The 18,078-nt window shown below is 53.3% G+C and overlaps 1 protein-coding gene across 1 annotated transcript; it reads right to left on the bottom strand.

The window, feature by feature from the left end:
* Positions 1–198: 198 nt before the first annotated feature.
* On the bottom strand, positions 199–17,864 carry STAR (steroidogenic acute regulatory protein). Its single transcript, XM_045003518.1, has 9 exons — positions 17,850–17,864; positions 10,854–10,947; positions 7,228–7,415; positions 5,771–5,884; positions 5,253–5,380; positions 5,000–5,158; positions 4,023–4,207; positions 2,059–2,152; positions 199–1,701 (listed from the first exon to the last, which is right to left on the bottom strand). Exons 3-9 carry the CDS (start codon positions 7,289–7,291, stop codon positions 1,585–1,587), a joined length of 861 nt encoding a protein of 286 aa, XP_044859453.1. The 5' UTR covers positions 7,292–7,415; positions 10,854–10,947; positions 17,850–17,864; the 3' UTR covers positions 199–1,584.
* Between the last annotated feature and the right edge of the window lie 214 nt (positions 17,865–18,078).

The following is an 18,078-nucleotide window of genomic DNA, read 5'->3' as shown; positions in this document are numbered from 1 at the left end:
ATAAGTTAGTTAATCCAGTGCCTGTAAAACACTAGACACACACTTCTCCAGGATAAGATAATCTCTCTCAATATATATGTTCTGCTACAAGTCTCTTCTTCCCACTCACAGGTTTCTTACAGATTATACTCTCCATTATTAGTAGTGTTGAAGGCAAATGTAACAGCTTCATAAAAATCCTTAGTCTAGATAAAGAGAGCCAGTCAAGACTTTTAATCTTTTTCAGCTATATATCTTACATCATATTGGATTATTTAAACTAAGTGCATTAGGCTACTACAGAATTACATTGCAAATATTTTAGTGTTCTGCATAGCAACAGTCTTATCTCAGCAGGGCCCAGGAATTGGTTGGTTCTAGGGAAGTCAAGCATTGCTTTATACTACAAAGGTCAGACAAGCATTGTTTAAGATTTCCCTAGTGGATAAGGAACCCTCCCCCCCAAATAAACTTACTTAGAGCTCCATGGTCACAGAGAATAAATATTAAATAGTCCATTATGCATGTCTATACAAGAAAAATAAATACCTGCAAACTGACTTTATAAATTAACTTCCTACAGCTGAATTCCACTGAGTGCAAAACTAATGCTGGTGTATTGGGTTCTTAAGAAAAAGTGTAAGCTTACAAAGATGCACTGTCCTACTCTGACTTGATTTCTCATAAGACACTTTATACAGTTAGACACTATCCAGCCTATTACAAACCAAGACAAGTTACACAGCCCCCTCTGAAAGGGTGGGGGTGGTGGGGGAGGAATAAGTACATGCTTACTGCCTCAAATACTGTGATCCAGTTGTACCCAACAGACCAGGCTGCTTAGTTACATCCTTCACTGACTGAAAAGAGCAGCAAAGTAACTTACATTAGCACATTTAAGTGACATGGAAAGCTAGCTTGGTATAAATTGGCAAATCTCCCTTTGTGCTAACACTTCAATAATAGGATCTGCCCAGGGATGGATTTTTGGATATTGCAAGATGCCTTGAGCTATATATTAAACCTGTAACTCACTTCTGATCTTAAGGCTAAAGAGTGTGTTCCTGTACAGCACACTACTGTAAGTACCTATGAGGGAAATAGAAAAGTGGAAGCTGAGGGTTAAGCTGGAGCTCTCGCTGAGTGTTCTACTCTTTGCCTTGAAGTCAAGGCCCCTGTTTGACCAGAAGTAGTTTCGCTGTGAAACCATCAAAAGCTGTTGCAGAGCACACAGCCAGCAACACTGAATCCTGCTACATGTAATCACACACAGCAGTAGCCTTTTCAGTCAGTCACAAACATACTTTCTGGGGGATTTTGAAGTGGTTGCCTACACCAACAGCTCTGACATGTTCAGCTAAGAAGGGAGCCCAGCTGGGGGGTGGTTGGAGGCTTAAGTGCCCATTGTTGAACTCAATGTAGCATTAAAAACCTGAACCCATTCATTTACCCAAAAAAAAGCCCCAAAGCATGTCTCAGATAACACACTACATGGGATAATCACCTCCGAGGCACAATCTAAACATCAGGTAGGCTTTTGGCTGTCCTTGAAGCTGCAAATGCCACCGAAGGTTAATAGTTCTTTAGGGTGTAGCAGCGACTGCTTCAGCAGCTGACAGCAATTGGAGTGGTGGTGGTAGCCAAACGCTTGCGGAGGTGGTTGGCAAAGTCTACCTGGGTCTGGGAGAGTACTTGGTTGATTATTGTCTTAGGCAGCCAGCCCTGAAAAAGAAGAGAGCAGGAGTGTGTTAAAGTGGAGGTATTTCCTGGGCCGAAGGGGGTTGGAGGGAGTCAGTCAATCTTGCACTTTAGGTTGCAATGAGATTGGCAAGTGGGTTTGGATAAAACATGAACCACTCCTTTCTGGTTGGAAAGAGCTGGAATTTCCAGTGAAGATGAAATGGTTTTCACCTGACCCACAGTGGGAATTACTTGAGTCAGGAGAATTTCATTTCAAGAAGTTAAACAACTGCTCATAATTTCTTAAGCTTAGACAATGTTCAACCACCCCCTTCCTAAGGAGTCTGCCTGAGAGAGCTCCTTTATACTGTTTGAATGCAGTTCACCGTGTGCACTTACCTTTAGGTCAATGCTGAGTAGCCAAGTTAACTTGGTCTGCGAAGGATTTTCAGCCAGTGGACGGAGAACCATACAGGTAGGACCATTCTCAGCTCTGGAGAAGGGCAGGAAGACATTGCATTAGGAAACCAGAGACAATGATTTACCATCCAAATGTGTGTGTCTTCTATACAGTCAGTTTTAAAGGCAGGAGGGTGGCAATACCTCACGTCTGAGGCCAAGAGGTGCTGCATACACTACTCTCAGGCTGGAATTTGCTACAGAGCACCAGAAGATGCTTCTGGGGAGAGGCTGCAGCATGCTCCCAGCAGCCAGAAATTACCCATGGCACAGTCACTGCTATCCAGGTAGTGGCTTTGTTCCAGTGGGACTTGGCGAGTAGTCTTCCTGCTGATTTAAGTCTCTCTAGCCCTTGACCCCAATTTTTTTTTTTAAATTCAGGTTAAATAAAGGATTTTGAAGAATAGATCTGCTTAACAGAGGTGTAAAATTAGTATTGCAATGAGTGCATGTGCCAAGCCTAGCTGCTAGGCTGAGAGGGGGATGGACTAGTTGCTGCTACCACCATGCTACTCACTAGTGGGGGGGTGCAGTCCATGCTCCTTCATGGAGTTAGAGTGTAGAAATAAGGGTGCATTTACTAGACACCTGGTGGGAGAGGAGGGAGGGACAGTACCAGTCAAAAGGGGGGAGGGGAAGTTTAGAGTCCTGCCTATTTTACACATTTGAATCTTTCTTGGTAATGAGATACCAGATCAATTCCCTGCCATCATGGTACCTCCATCTCTGCTGCAGAAGACTGAAATGCTGTAGGGCGTTGAGCTTAGTAAAGGGACATCTAGGTGAAATTTAATGGCATGTACTCTGCTATTGGTCAGACTAGATCAGGGGTCGGCAACCTGCGGCTCCCGGCTCGCCAGGGTAAGCACCCTGGCGGGCCGGCCCGGTTTGTTTATCTGCTGCGTCAGCAACTTCGGCCGATCGCGGCTCCCACTGGCCGCGGTTCGCGGTCCCAGGCCAATGCAGGAGGCAGGAAGCGGCGCGAGCCGAGGGATGTTCTGGCCGCGGCTTCCTGCCTCCCGCATTGGCCTGGGACCGCGAACCGCGACCAGTGGGAGCCGCGATCAGCCGACGCGGCAGATAAACAAACCGGGCCAGCCCGCCAGGGTGCTTACCCTGGCAAGCCGGGAGCCGCAGGTTGCCGACCCCTGGACTAGATGATCTAATAGTCTCTTCTGGCTTTAAACTCCACAAAGTGAAGAGCCTCCTGTTCCCTGGCATTTAAGGCTAGGAGGTCCCAGGAGATGGTCTGTGGTACATAGGAGAGCAGGCTAGAGCACCATCTAGATACCGGTACAGTAGAACCCCCTTTAGCTGGCCTAAGTGGGATTAACCAGAGAATGGGAAAATGCAGGGCTGGCTAGTGGCCATAGGAGAGATCGCCAGCTTCTCCCCCTTGAGTCCTGGTTGTTAGGTGAATGCCAAGAGCCAGTTAAGGGAGAAACAGGCTATAACAGACTACATGATTTCAGTCCTTGGGGAGAAAGAGGTATGATCACTGCCTGAGGCCCCAGCAACGGCAGGGAATTGCTAGTGATACAAGGTAACAGCTCAAGCAAACTTGAAATGTATAAAATAGGCAGGACTCCAAACTTTAACATACTCACCATTGTTACAGCCCACCTCCTCTTACCAGCCTGGTGTGGGAGGCTCTGTACGTCGGCAGACGTACATGTGCTAGCTCCACTCGAGCTGTTACTTCCAAATAGCAGCAAGGCCATGGCCTCTTGGGTTAGCCACCCCCCTACAATCCCACCCGACCCCCAGCTCTGGACTCAGGCAGCTGCAACCACACTGCTGTGTGCACCCGAGCTGGGAATGGCATGTCCCTTTCCTAGCTGTCCAACTACTGCTGCTTTGGCTCAAGGGTTGTAAAGCAAGATAACAGCTGGAGGGCTCCCTACCTTATAAATCCCTTCTGTTCTGGCATTGCGCCATAGCTTGTGGCCATCCCTGCCAGGACACACGTAGAGCCCCGTCTTCTAGAACACCGCACGCTGACAAAGTCCCGTGGTCCCACCACATTGCCAGGCGTGGCCGCAGCAGTCTCGTGGGTGATCACAGTGTCTTTCCCAATCTTCTGGAGAATCTGGACAGTGACAGTTACACAACTGTAAGCAAAGCCAGCATCACATGGCTGGTTACACAACCGTTCCATTTACTAGCCTGTGGGTTGTGGTGTATGTCTCTCAGTTACTGTATCTGTGCCACACTTACCTCTAGGGCTCCCTGTACTAGGAATCTTGCAAGGCATTTAATAAAGTTCTGTGCCTTCCTCCCCCCAGGCTGCTGTGTCTACCTCATTGGCTGCGTAGTCCCATGACACCGAGGGGGGCTGTGTTACAGATAGGGAAATGGATTTCAGTATTCAGCAGTAATGTACATGGTGCTTTAGGAGCAGGCTGTGCTGTGTGGGAGAACGTCTAACCTAGTGTGAGATATGGCTATCAGTCAGGCGGCAGGCCAGCACTGTTACTGCTTCAGTGTATAAACTACACCCACCCACTTGGGATAGGATTCCATAACCTCCACCTGGAAACACAGGCTGCTGAGATAAAGAAATGGACTTCTGCCCTTTGCAGACACCTTGTGGCGATTGCCAAACAAGCTCCATATCAGCTGCAAAGCAGGGCCAAGATAACGGCCAAAGCTTAGAGCTGGCACTCAAAGGCTGGAACACCCTTCGGCCCAGCTGTATTTACCCCTTTGGGCAACATTAGACGTTTCTCTCTTTAAAATATATAGTAGAAAAACCCTTTATTTTACTGCTTAATCATAAAGGCCCCTCTTCAGCAAAGCATGTGCTTAAGTCCTTGGCTGAATTGGGGCCAAAGCAAGCAGTCCTCCCTCTTTGGAGGACGAATGCAGTTGAGTCTCTCACCTTGATTTCCTTGATGGTTGGATTCCAATCTCCCATCTGCTCCATTCTTTCCACCAACTCATCATACACAGAGTTCAAGGGCTGGTCCACAACCACCTCTAGCCGGAATACCTTCCCAACGTCTGGGAGCATCTTGCTCAGTACTTTGTCCCCATTGCCCTAAAGAAGTCAGAAAGCCCTGAAGAGTTAGTATTCCCAGTAGGTTCAGTTAAGAAAGGACAAGTTAGAAACCACCACAAGTCAGAAATCCTACCGCTATGGTCTCAGTTTTCCAGCCATCCTGGTCCCCGAGGATGCTGAGCGATTTCTGAAGGGCTTCCTCTCCCTGTTTAATGTAGGACATCTCCACTTCACTGAAGGGCTTCTCCTCCAACCTGGAGCCTGAAAGGGGTTGGAGTAGAGGGTTTTACTGGAGCATTTATGCAGTGCTGTTTGCAGCTCTATCCTCTCAATGAATCACCATTGCATTGCATTGCATAGGACAGAATAACTTAGCTGAACTAAGTAATCTTTCCAGTCCAGCACCAGTGCGGGGGGGCTTAGGAGTGATGCTGGTTTCCTGCTATCTTTCTGTATTTATATTTTGCAGAATAGGCTGTGCATTTCTATATGCATCAGCAGGGCTGAGTCTGTATCACAGCTGCAGCCTCATAAAGGACTTGGGCCCCAATCCTGCTCCCACTGGAGGCAGGTGCAAGACTATCAGGCTTGAATGGTGCAGGGTCACCCACTTTGCTTGTCACTGGACATTTGGCAGACTATGGTACTTACTGAGTAAGGAGCTCCTCCTGCGAACTTGGTTGATCCATTTACCGGGGCCAGGGCCAGCAAAGGCGAGTTTATTCAGTTCCTGGCTGATGGCAACAGCCGCCTGCCTTCTCAAGCCTTGAAATGAGAGGGTAACATTGAAATGAAAAGAGCTACGAACTTCACAGTTTACTTTTCATGCTTCACTATTTGTGACCCTGCCTGAAGATAAAGCTGTTCCTGTTCAATTTCCTCCCATCAGGCCCATGCTGATTTTTCTTTTAATTTTATTTACCTTCCATCATCACCGGCTGTGTCAGTACATCTACAGAAACAGGGTTTATCATCATCCACACACGGTTGAAGCAGCAGCATGTGTATACAGCAGCTACCTTTGGTTTGCTTTGGATTTCTGCAAGAGTGGTGCTCTTTAAAAAAAATCCATTTAGGCCCTTCCCCAACAGAGTAACAATTGTATTTGGAGACCATATGTGGAGCCTAGGATGTGCAAAACACAGGGAATGGGGACTAGCCACATCCCGGAGGCGGCTTAGAATCCAGCAGTTCACAACATCGGAAAATTCACCTTACAATGAGACTAGAAGCTGTTTTAGAAACTCTGCCTGTGCTCCTACTTTTCCAATTATACAGCATGCTGGGATTGGAGAGCTGTGCACGCCACTATGCGCAACACCACACCAAGCAGAAGGGAGGCAGACTTCTTCCAAACCTGCAGAATGATTTTTGCCAAAGAAACGGTCTTTGGCATAAACCTGGTGCGATGTGTAATCTAGACCTCAACCTGATCCCTAGTCCAGCAGAAACCGAGGCAGCCAGAAGCCAAGAAGAGTCTGTTGGAAGTTTCTCCTGCTCTCTCTCTCCAGCAGTTTGGAAAAGAGGGCAGATTCCTAGCAATTGGAGTGGATAATCTAAGTCCTTTCCATGTGAGCTCTTCAAGGCAGAAAGCATGTTTTATCTGTACATAGGTACATTTATGGCACTATAAACAACAACCTCCCTGGAAACAGACTGTTCTGCGTTCAGAAACAGGCATACCCTTCCCCCTGTCGAGCTAGAAAGAGTTTCCTGACAGCAAAAAGGGGAGAGGCGAATAGATTTTAAGGCCAGCTGGGACCACTGGGGACATGGGACAGACCTTTAACTCCAAGGGAAGGGTGACAATTTACACCAGCTGAGGGTCTGAGCTGCGTAACACACAGCAGAGAATTCCCCCAGTGATCCCTGCTGGCAAGCAGGGCATAGAGCAGGGGTGCCTCTCGTTGCCCAGTGCTTGGGGCAAACAGGGGTCGCAGACAGAGTACCCGTACTAGAAATAAACATCACTGCTAAGGAGCAGGAAATGAGGCACTTTGAATCTGACAGTCAAATCCACAGCAATGGGCCTTCAAGCCAGCCAGCCCCCTCCCAGCCCAGCTCCTGAGGCAGCTGCTGTCCCAGTGACAGCTGCACATCCCCCTCACCGGTCATGTTGCGCAGATGCCTGTAGGAGATCCCAGCACACAGTTTGAAAGTTGCTGGCAGCATTTTTCTTTTCTGGTCTCAGCTCAGGCTTCCAGTGTCAGTGTCTCCGGGGCTGCCTCTGCTGGACTAGCGTTTCTCTGCTGCAGCTCTCCCCACTCGCAGCCTTAAATACTCCAGCTGAAGGATGCTGGTTAGTCAGCAGAGAGATAAGACAAGACATCACTTACCCAGGCCTGCTGGGGGCCAAGGCCAAACCCTTCTCATGCATCTGTCATGTGGGCAGGGTTACAAGAGGCAAAGCTGATTAAGGGAACAAGCCTATCCTCCCTTGGCTACATTAACCCTCTGCAGCCAACCAGACGCTCTCTCTCTCCAGAGCGACGTCTGAGCACAGTTAGCCGGACCTAGTCCCAAAGCAAAGGCTGCCAGCAGGCCAGTGCTTGGAGTTCTTGCTGAACCATAATACCAATTCCCAGGCCCATAGCCTAGTGCCACCCGAATGCAGGTGTCCAGCACACGCTGAGAGTGGCCATCTCCCATGGAGGGATCAAACAGTGCGTTGATAGTTAGACATGGTCACCACGGCTTAGACACTGCCGTTCGCCCTGGGCAGGGGTTGTTTTTCTCCCCCATGATTGGACAGCCAGGCCCCAGAGACTGCTGTCCATTGCCCATATCAGTGCAGCAGGTCCCAGGGAAGGGCACAGGATGGCTCCCAGGGTCGGCAATGGAAGCTGCCTTCACCTAGGCCAGGGTTCCTGTTTGGAGAGTTGCTCACAGGCACTGGCTGGCTATTGGGAGTGCCAGGCTAGGGTAACTGAATGGAGCACCGGCGCTTTAAGGAACGTGTGGCATGGATTTGCAAACACAGATCTAGTTGTAACAGGCAGGGCTGGTTGACTGTCCTTTAACTTAGAAAACATGATCTTTAAAAAACGGGGGGGGAGGGGGAAAGAGACGCAGCCTCAGGAAGCCAATGGAGTCACTAGCCTTGGGCAGAGCATTAGGAAAACAGAGACCCTGCGCGCTGCTTGTCCCCGGGCCAGCCGCATGCATCACTTACAAGGGGCATATCACATGATGAGGGCTGTTCTGGCAGCACAGCCGCTGGGGATTCAGTCTGGATGCTGGGTGTGAAAGGATCCAGGCCCTGGAGCGTTAGCAGGAGCAGACCTGGCTGAGGAAAGATGCTGCTGGGGGGCTGTATAGGCAGCAGTCCCATCTGTGTGAGCGAGGATGGGGGCAAGTAGATTGGAACGATGTTGTGGGGCTACACAGGCATCTCTGAGCACAGGGCCCCACCCCATTATGTACATCCCTGCACCCTCAGAAGCCCCTCACCCCCCAGTGCCTTGAGTGGTCTTCTGAACTCAGCCGCCCCCAGAGCCTCCTGGGAGTGAACAGAACCATTGGCTTTGGGGGAGGGGAACCCATCGCTCCCTCCATCCCTTAGGCGCGGCACTGACCAAACCTGGCCCTGGGGGTGTCAGCATGCCCCCATCTGAAACTGGTCGGGATGGAAGGCAGGAATCTACACAGCCACCTAATACAGCTTCCTTACACCGCGAGCGTTAGGGACAGCTCTCTCCCCCACCCCTACCCCAGGAGCCTGGGCCCATGCTGGCTAGCTGCTGGAACCTCCGAGCATGCGCTTCGCCCAGCAGAGCAACGGGCGTTCTCCCGGCACATTGGTGTGGGGGGGAGAGGAGGACACAATCTGCCCCTCGAGACGGAGAAGGCTGTCTGGCTCATCCACTCCACAGGGCACCGTGCAGCATTCGAACCCTACAGGACATGTACTAACTGAAGCAACCTTAATGAATAGCAGTAGCACTTGGCTTTTATGTGCCCTTTCATCCATAGAGCTCAAAGAGAGGTGGTCAGTACCATCATCCCATTTTACAGAGGGGGAAACTGAGGCACACAGAGGGACATGCTCAATAATCCAATTGCTGGGAGATGAATCACTGAGGGTGATTCACCATGGGAACACTTTGCCAAGGGGCGTGGTGGATTCTCCATTCCTGACCATAGAGATCTGCTCTAGGGATGATTTTGGGGAGGATCTCCAGCCTGTGTTACACTGGAGGCCTAACTAGCTGATCCCAGCGGTCCCTTCTGGCCTGGGAATCTCTGAATGTACCAGGTTACCTGGCAGGGCAGGGGACAGAGCCCAGGTCTCCCCAGAGGCACTGCTCTGCAGTGCAGTACAGATCCAGTCATCCGAGGCAAGGGGAAGTCCCCCTACACTGAGGTTTTCAAAAAGCCTGTATTCACCGGGCCAATATCTCCTTCAGAGGTTGGATTATCTCCCAGCAGGGTGGGCAAACTGACAGCGAAACGATAACACTCAAGGATGGGATGACATTTCCCAGATGAGTTACAGCCAGAGACACAAAGGCTCAGAAGAGCCAGTGAATCACCAGCTGCTTCCTTTGACGTCAGCGTTCGTACCCTTGTGCGGGGAGCCTGACCTTCCACTTGATGTTGCAAGAATGGAGGAGGCATGAGGGCAGCCCCCTCTGCGCCATTAACCCCACAGTCCGGCCTCAAAGCCAATATACAGGGGCTGGGGGGGGGCGTGGCCAGGGCACCGGGGTGGGACTCAGGAAAACTGGGCTCTGTTCCCCAGACCTGCCGGGCAACTCCCCCATTTTCCCTCCGACCCTTTGTCTTGCGAGCTCTTTGAGGCAGGGACTGTCCCCAGTTATGATCCCGAGCAGCACCCAACATGGGGTTCCAGCCTCTCCGTGCTACCATAATACAAACAACTGCTACTACTGAGAGCAAGAAGATGTGCGTCATCTGCCAGCAGCCTCCAGTTCCTCGACCCGACGCAGCTTGAGCTGCTGGGCCGTAACAGGTTCCAGCCAGGGCAGCATCCCAGCTTGGAAGCCTGCAGCTGGCCCAGGCATGAGCGTAGGTCTCGGGCAAAGGTAAAGTCAGGTGCCAGTTCCACACGTGGGAAATGTTTCTCTCTGGCAGATCAATTTAAAAAACCAAGCAGCTGCTGTGGGGCGCTGCTCGGGCCGTGGAATGGGCTCAGGGGAGATGGGCAAGCAGGCAGGTGAATTTCAGACACAGCCATGGGGCTATCATGTCACCAAGTCACCCACCCCTCCCAGCAGGGAGTGTGACTAGCTACTTTACCGCCACCCCCGTCCTCACCCTGGCTAGCGCATGCACTTCCCCCTCTCTAAATCATGCTGTGATTGTGTGCCTGAAGGCCACTGCATAGAAACAAACCAACAGCCTTTTCTGTCATGCTAGATAAGAGATATCGAGCATTTAAGTGAGTAATAAAATCAATTAGCTAGAGCTGCCTGGTAGGATTAGGATAAAGTGTTTTAATACAGACAGATAAACTATCAGTCCTGGCTGCAAATTACACAACAGACAACAACTGAAGCACAGCCTGGAGCTGGCTCTCCTCACAACACGGGTCGATTACAGTCCCCCGCCGCGCTCGGCTCCAATCGAACATCTCTGAGCAAAAAGGTTTGGGGTGAAAAGTTGCTTTTCAAACAATAGGGAGATTTCTGTACGTTTTCCACTCCCCCTCTCCCGCATACAGAGAAAAGGGTCTTTTTCTCTTTCAAAGCGTTTGCACAGAAAAAAGACTCACCATGTTGTGATGCAGCCACAGAGCAGAAAGGTTCCAGGTCTGAGCACGACAGAGATCTATACGTACAGTGACCAGATAAAGTCAGCAACAGTCCCTGGAAGGAAAAACCAGTATGTAAGAAGGTCACATTTCACTCAGGAAGATTTTTCCCCCCCATCCCCAAATATCAAAGACTCACCTCAGACGTATTGCTTGGCTGGTTCTTTGTTTTGTTTCGTGCGGGTAGAAACATGCAGGGGGGAAAGTGCAATTTTTTGGTGAAAATTAAGACTTTTTTTAAATTAAAAAAGAAAGTTTCCAGCCAGCTCTTTTAGTGCCAGCTCTTTGCTGGAATTCACAGCTCAGCTGACAACACAGGCACGGGAGCAAAAGCTGGAATGACGGGATGAATCCCTCGATTAATTGCCCTGTTCTGTTCAGTCCCTCTGATACATCTGGCACCTGTCACTGTCAGAAGACAGGACCCTGGGCTAGATGGACCTTTGGTCTGACCCAGTAGGGCCGCTCTTATGTTCTCTGCCATTTGCAGGAGTTTGAAAGATTTTCCAACAGAACCAGGATGACAAGGCCCATGCCAGGCGTCTATCTGGCATGGTGGTAGGCGCCCACCACCGTGCCAGACACCTCCCAAGCAGCCCTGAGTTCAGCCTGGCAGCCCCTGGCAGCCTGGGCAGCGTAGCCCCAGTTGACCGAGGAGGAATGGATGCACACGCTACCCCCAAGCTGGACTAGAGACGGCACTCAGCTTAGACCAGCTCTCCCAACGCCTCCCCCTACGGGGATCAAGCCCATCCCTTGTGGTGGCCACAACAGAGGCTAGTCTAGCCTGAGAGAAGCTGAACCAGACCCCTGAGTGCAGCTCTGCATGCTGACCAGCACTGGCTGGCAGCACCCCCTCTCCAGAGTTAGCTTGCAGGTGGCCAATGCTGCTACTGACCCTGCCTCACCTCCTCCCAGAGCAGACAGATCAAATTTGGTTACTTTAACTCTGGCAAAAACCATCCAACACCCAGCTCCAGCTGTACTGGGGAAAGCCAGTGTGTGAGAGCGTGCCTCCAGACACGGGGCTGCCCACCACTGACCTGGAAATAGATGCCAGTAGAGAACACCCCCTCCCGCACCCCCAGGGCATGGTTCTCTTAGCATGGCTGGTCTGTGGTTTACTCGGTTGGCAACAGGGTTTGTTTTGCAGCCACACATGTTGGTCCCAGTAGTGCACTCTGCCCCACCCCAGCCACTCCACTGGCTGTTGTGCACCTGGACAGCTCTATCTGCGCTGGGACAGTGCCATCGGCTCTGCATCGGTGGGACAGCCAGCTGGCCGCCCGCATTGCGGCTGGTGGATAAAGAGTCTAAATGCAATTGTTCGCGTTGCGTCTTTCACAAGAACCACGTCCCCAGAACTCTGGAGCTGGATGCAGAGCCGCAGATAAACAGCAGCAGAGGGACAGAAAGTCTAGGCATGGCCAGGGGAACAGCAGTGTTTGCAGGGGAGAGTCTCTCCACGTGCATAGGCACAGGGAGCAGATCGCTGTGACAATGGGTAATGAGGAACCATCCCAGACAGGGGAACCCTGAACCCGTCAAGCTTCATCTTCCCCGGAGGTGCTGGTCAGACTAGGTAGCCCAGAGCCCCTGTGGTTGTGCAGCCTGTACTTATCCACACCAAGCAGTCTCTCCCGAAGGCAAGGCCTCTGTCCAAGGACATGGTTTTGTTTTGAAAAGTGTCCAAAACCAAACCCACCCCCAAGAGCTCAGGGCAGAGCCACCTCTGCAGTTCCTGGTCCCAGACGCTAGTGTCAGTTGTAAGACCAGAAGGGATGGTGGGCTGGCCCCCTGTGTGACGTGCCAGAGAGTGCCTGCAGCAGAGGGATTGCGGAGACAGGGGCGCTGTCAGAATGGGACAGGCCGTCTCACTGCACCAACAACCACCGATTTCAAATCAATGTTCTCGCCTCCCAAAGCGGAGTGAGCCTGGGTCTCGGAGGGGCAGGGTTTGGATTCCCGGAGCCCGAGGCTCCAGCCAGACCTTCTGGGTAAAGCAGTTGGAGTCCCGGGAAGCTGACCGCAGCGACAGGTTTCATTTTACAAAAAGCAGCTCCAATGTGAACAATCCCACCATGGCGCCCCGGAGGCCCTTGCTGCAGCATGACCCGCTCGGCAAGGTCCTTTGTTTCTCCCAAGACTCTCCCGGGACAGGGGCAATTGCAACTGGAGGGGTTAAATGTGCTGGCTGGCTCCTCACACAAAGGCAGACTAGCCCTAGATGCCGGGATGAAGTGCCACAGCCCGGCTGGCAGGTGCTGGGAGAAATGCCACCCTAGAGACTAATTCAGAGCCAGGATGGAAAAGGCTGCCTGCAGCACAGCACTGAGCTGCCAGGTTTGTCTGGAGCCAGGACGTCAGGCTCTGAATCGAGGGAGCCTCGGGAAGGACGGGGGGCACCGATGTTAGAGGCCTGCATGCTCCTGGGCAGGGAAAGAGGAGTGACCCAGGACAGGTTATTCACTCAGTATCATAACAGTGCCTGGCTCTGACACAGGAGGCAGGGCAGTGCTACGATTCCCCGTGTACAGATGGGAGAGCTCAGTGACTTGCCCAGGGTCACACAGGAAACCTGTGGCAGAGAAGGACCAATAGACCAGGCTTACTGTAGGGGCAGTAATCACCTACCCCTTCTATTAGCCACTGGGGCCAAGAGGGTAGAGCGGGTTCCCCTAAAACTGAGCCGAGACCCGACAGGACTGAAGTAATCGGGTTTCAATCAGCTCCTGACACTGGTAAAGGCGGGATGCGAACTGACAAAGTGCTGAGGATCCAGCATCGGCCCCATGGAGCAGAGCAGGGGCTCACATGCTCAGCTCACAGCTGCAGGGGGATGCCGCGAGCCCAGCCCGAGCCCACCCTCACGCAGAGCCGAGGGTTCTTTAGCTCGTTCGGTTTCCAGAGCAACAGGAACGGAGGCGATTTTCCCTGCTCTCCTCACCATTTGCAGGGAGCCTCTGAGCAGCCGGACCTTGGAGAGAGAGAGAGACGCGGGAGGCAGGGCTGGCTGGCCAGAAGGTACTTATGACTGGAAGCACCAAATACTCAATTGCTGCACCAAGGGAGAGGTAGGTGCTGGTGCCTAGAGCTGTCACACCGCCGTTGGGTCTAGGGGATGCAGCTGGTTTCCTCGGGACTCGCTCGGGGACGGGCAGTCGGACACCCAGTCTGGCTGTTATGCAGGGAAGGGGGAGGCTGACATGTTCGTTACCGGGATTGTCTAGCGGAGGCTGGCAGTTTGCTTTCGGCACGGAAAGGCTGGGATGTGCCAGGCTCCCAGCGTGCAAGGCCCGGAAAGGACTGTCTGGAACAGACTATTTCCCATCTCCCCTCCGGCTGTAGCCTTCAGCACGACTTCGCTTGTAGGCGCCGAGCTCTTTGGGGCCAGGCCGGTCTATGCTCCATATCTGCCCCGGGCCAGCATGAGGGTGCCCAGCCTGGTGACCTCTACGTGCTACTGCACAGAGATGAAACCGCAGCAGCAACGGCCCGGAGGTTCCTGTTCCTTCTCTCCTGCAGCTGGGAGCAGGAAGCTCCACAAGCTGCTGGGGTGGGGAAAAGGCCCATTTCCTATTAGGGACACTTACAAGTCTCCCGTTAACCTTGCTGCCATTGCCTTTCCCACCAACCCCAGGCCCAGCTGCGCCCCAGAGCAGGGGCATGCGCAGGAGTCAAAACCAACAGCTTTTGGAGGGGCACGTTCTGTGCCCCCGCTGGGGCCCCCAGAGCTGGTCACTAACCCTCTGGCTGTTTCCAAAGGAAGCCTCCCCACCCCCCAAGCATTTCACAATGCAGCTCACCCTCCGTCTTCACCACAGTGATGGACAATAGGGTCCCAGCAGGGCATTAGGATCAAGCTGGAGCACTGCACGCTGGGACCTGTAGTCTCCACAGGGCAGATGCAAGACTTTGCCCCATTACACGGTATGTAGGCGCTCCAGCCGTGGACCTCCTGTGCCAAGCGCTGTACGAACAGCAAAGAGCCAGTCCCTGCCCCAAAGAGCTCACAGTTTGGGCTGGTCCCCAAACAGGGTGGATGGATATGGCAACATGCAGAAGTTGGGGGGGGGGTTCCAATCAGAAGGACACCCGCCTTTCCCTGGACACTTCAGATAGTTGGTTTTGGACAATTTTGCCTTGGAAACTTTTCAAAACGAAATATCCTATTTTTTCTGTCCAGAATGAACAAATAAACGTTTCAAAACGTTTCTTTTCATGGGAGATTTCATCCACGTCGATACTGTTTTGCAAAAACAACTGGTTTAGTTGAAACTGCATTTTCTGGCTGAAAACTGTCTGGACACAACATTTTCAACCAGCCTCATTAAGAATCTTGCCTCTTAGACACAGGCCTCAAACGTATTTCAATAGTGCGTTCTGGGCCCTCAGCCCTGTACTAAACACAGATCATAAACAGCACCCCCTGCTGCCCAGACACTGACAACACCAGCAAAGATTAGGCCCTTCTCCTAAAGAAGGATGAGCTGTCTAGCTGCCCATGGGGGTCTGCAGCCCATGGGCAGCCCTGATTTAAGGGCTCTATACTTTGGTTCCCAAGTGAGCCCAGTGTCTGCAATCAACATCCCCTCCACACCCATGGCACACAATCCTCATGCACTTCAGGCTTCTGTGGCTAGTCTCACTGCTCAGCAGCCAGCAATGGCCCCGCAGGGAAAGAGGTCTGGTACCCAAACAAAAGCCAGGCACCCCACGGCAGAGCTCTGCCACAGCCCATACTGCTCCTGGGGCTCAGGTGGCAAGCAGCCATCTCAGGGAGATACAGGGCACCCTTCCCCAGGAACGAGGGGCCCAGCAGGGACGGGTTGATTCTAGCCCTCGGCTGGAGAAATCCAGCCAGGTGGGGCTGCAAACACAGGCTCCCTTATGCAGGGTGGAGGAAGGAATTTGGAAACAACGGGCCCCCGATTCCCATGTACACTGAGGCCACCTCACCCCACTCTCGCCCTGGCAAGGGGCAGAGACAATCTACTCCCATGTTAAAGCCCCTTTCCCGTGCCAGAGGGGCTGTGGTGAGCCTGCGAACCAGGCCTGGCACCTCTGAGCTTCCCAGGGCACGGAAGGCAACTCAGGCCTGTAATCCCCACACACCCCATGCTGGGATGGCGGTGGAGGGATCCCAGCCCTGTCTCCTTCCAAGGCAGATATATCGAGCAGCCAGGGCCTTTTGCCATGCGTGCAGCCCTCGAATCCCAAGGTCCTGCCTGCTCCGCAGACACAGAGGATCGTGGGTCACTTCCCAAGGAGTCAGGGCTCCCCAGGGTCCTTGGCCAAGCTGTCCTCTCCCCAGCTGGCTGCGCAGCATGCGCTCTGGACAGCTGGCTGCTACCTCCGCACTGGCTGCATGTCTAGAGGGCTCTCACAGGAGATCCATTGAGAGAACGGGATCCTGGGCAGGGCTGGCTCCTCTCAGCTCAGCCTGGCACGGTGCAACCAGCCCGTTCTCTCAGACTCGGAGGTAGGGCCAGGCTAGTCACGGGGAGCCCAGAGCTGCTGCATTCTCTCTTTGCAGGTGCCTGGAAGTCCCTGCCCATGAGACCATGCTACCAACCAGACAGTGCTGAGAAGATGCCAGAATCCATTCCCCTAGGAAAGGCCTGGGTTACCATGAACCACACAGAGGGGCTGGGGAGCGGTCCCCAGCCCAACGAGAGCACGACATGGTCTCCTTTGGCCCCGGAGCCGTCCCCGTGGGAGTCCCACACCATCATCGTGGTGGCTATCTTCTGCTGCGTGTGCCTGCTGCACTTATCCGCCTTCCTGTACACCATCTGCTTCCAGATCCAGGGCCACTCCAGGCCAGCCCCTCGCCTTGCCAGCCCCGGTGTCTACGAGGAGAACGAGATTGCCACCTTCCAACCATCCCCTTCCGCCACCGACACGCCAGCCAGAGCCAACCCCTTCTGAGAGCAGCAAGAGGGTGAAGCCAAGACACCTCCGAGGCCAGCACTGCGGCTGGTGTAAGTCAGGGAAGCTGCTGATTTCAATGGAGCAAAACCGGTTTGCATCCGCTAGGGATCCAGTGGTTCACCGGCTGGAGCACATGGTTTAAGGGCCCAGCCACTGTTTGCACCAGTGTGACACAGAGGGGCTTAAATTGTGGCATCTAGCAGCCTACTGTGTCTTTGCTAGGGGACTGCAGCACCAGTCCTGGACACCGATGGCTGGTGATGCCGAAGGCTGGCAGCCCGACAGGCCAGCCCCGAGGGAGCTCTCCCCAGGCCCAGCGAGGTCTCAGCATGGTACAAAGGGCTGAGATCATTCAGCCGCCCGAACAGGGAGACCGTTCCACCTGCCCACGCCCACGCCTGCTCCCCGCCCTGCACCTGGTAACTGCTGGGGCCCCCTCTCCATAGGAGGCAGCACAAAAGCTGTGTCACCCCACAGACAGCATGGGGTGGAGTGGGCAGCCTGTGAAATCCCAGGGGAAAGCCATCCTGCAACCTTGGGGGAGCGAGTGCTGCTTAGCCTGTGGGCACAGCGCAGGGCCCAGCCAGTACAGGACCTGGCTTGTGGGGCTGGCATCAGGCCTTTTCCCCGGAGAGCCCCAGTGCACAACGCTCCCCTCCATGAACACGGCACACGTGGTGAGCAGGACGGGCTTGTGCATGGGGCGCTGGGCGGGGACTCTGGAGACACAGGGTCAGGTCCCAGCTCTGTCACATGCTAACTGGGTTACTCTCTCTGGGCCCCTTCCTGCAGCTGTGGATGGGGAGAAGGACCCTCCCTTGGTCTGGCTTGGCTGCTCAGGCTGTGAGCTCTCTTGGGCAAGGACCGTCCTTGCTACATAGAGCACCAAGGGGTCTTGAGTGCCACCAAAATGTAACCTGCAGGATGCAAACCCTGCACACCCGCTCCCTGCGGCAGCCTCCATCCCAGACCCAGCTGCAAGTATAGGAAGCTTTTTAAGTTGCAGTCACTATGGTGTTTTACCTTGTTCTCCAGGAGCTGGGGATCGAGTCTTCTCTCACACAAGCAGCTCTCTCTTCCCTCGGGCTCCAGTCAGGGGCTTTTAGCCAGAGGGCAAAGGCAGGCAGCCTTCAGGAAAAGCCCCCTTGCAAGTGGGCCTGGGAGCTTCCCCTTCCCACAGGAGCAAACAGAAGAGCTCAGTCCTCTCTGCCCCAGGGCCCCATTGGTGGCACCTGTGGGAGGAGGCTGGTGC

The sequence above is a fragment of the Mauremys mutica genome, chromosome 2 (assembly GCF_020497125.1).
Source record: "Mauremys mutica isolate MM-2020 ecotype Southern chromosome 2, ASM2049712v1, whole genome shotgun sequence".
Taxonomy (NCBI): Eukaryota; Metazoa; Chordata; order Testudines; family Geoemydidae; genus Mauremys; species Mauremys mutica.
The sequence above is the reverse complement of the archived record's forward strand: the minus strand, read 5'-3'. Positions and strand labels throughout refer to the sequence as shown.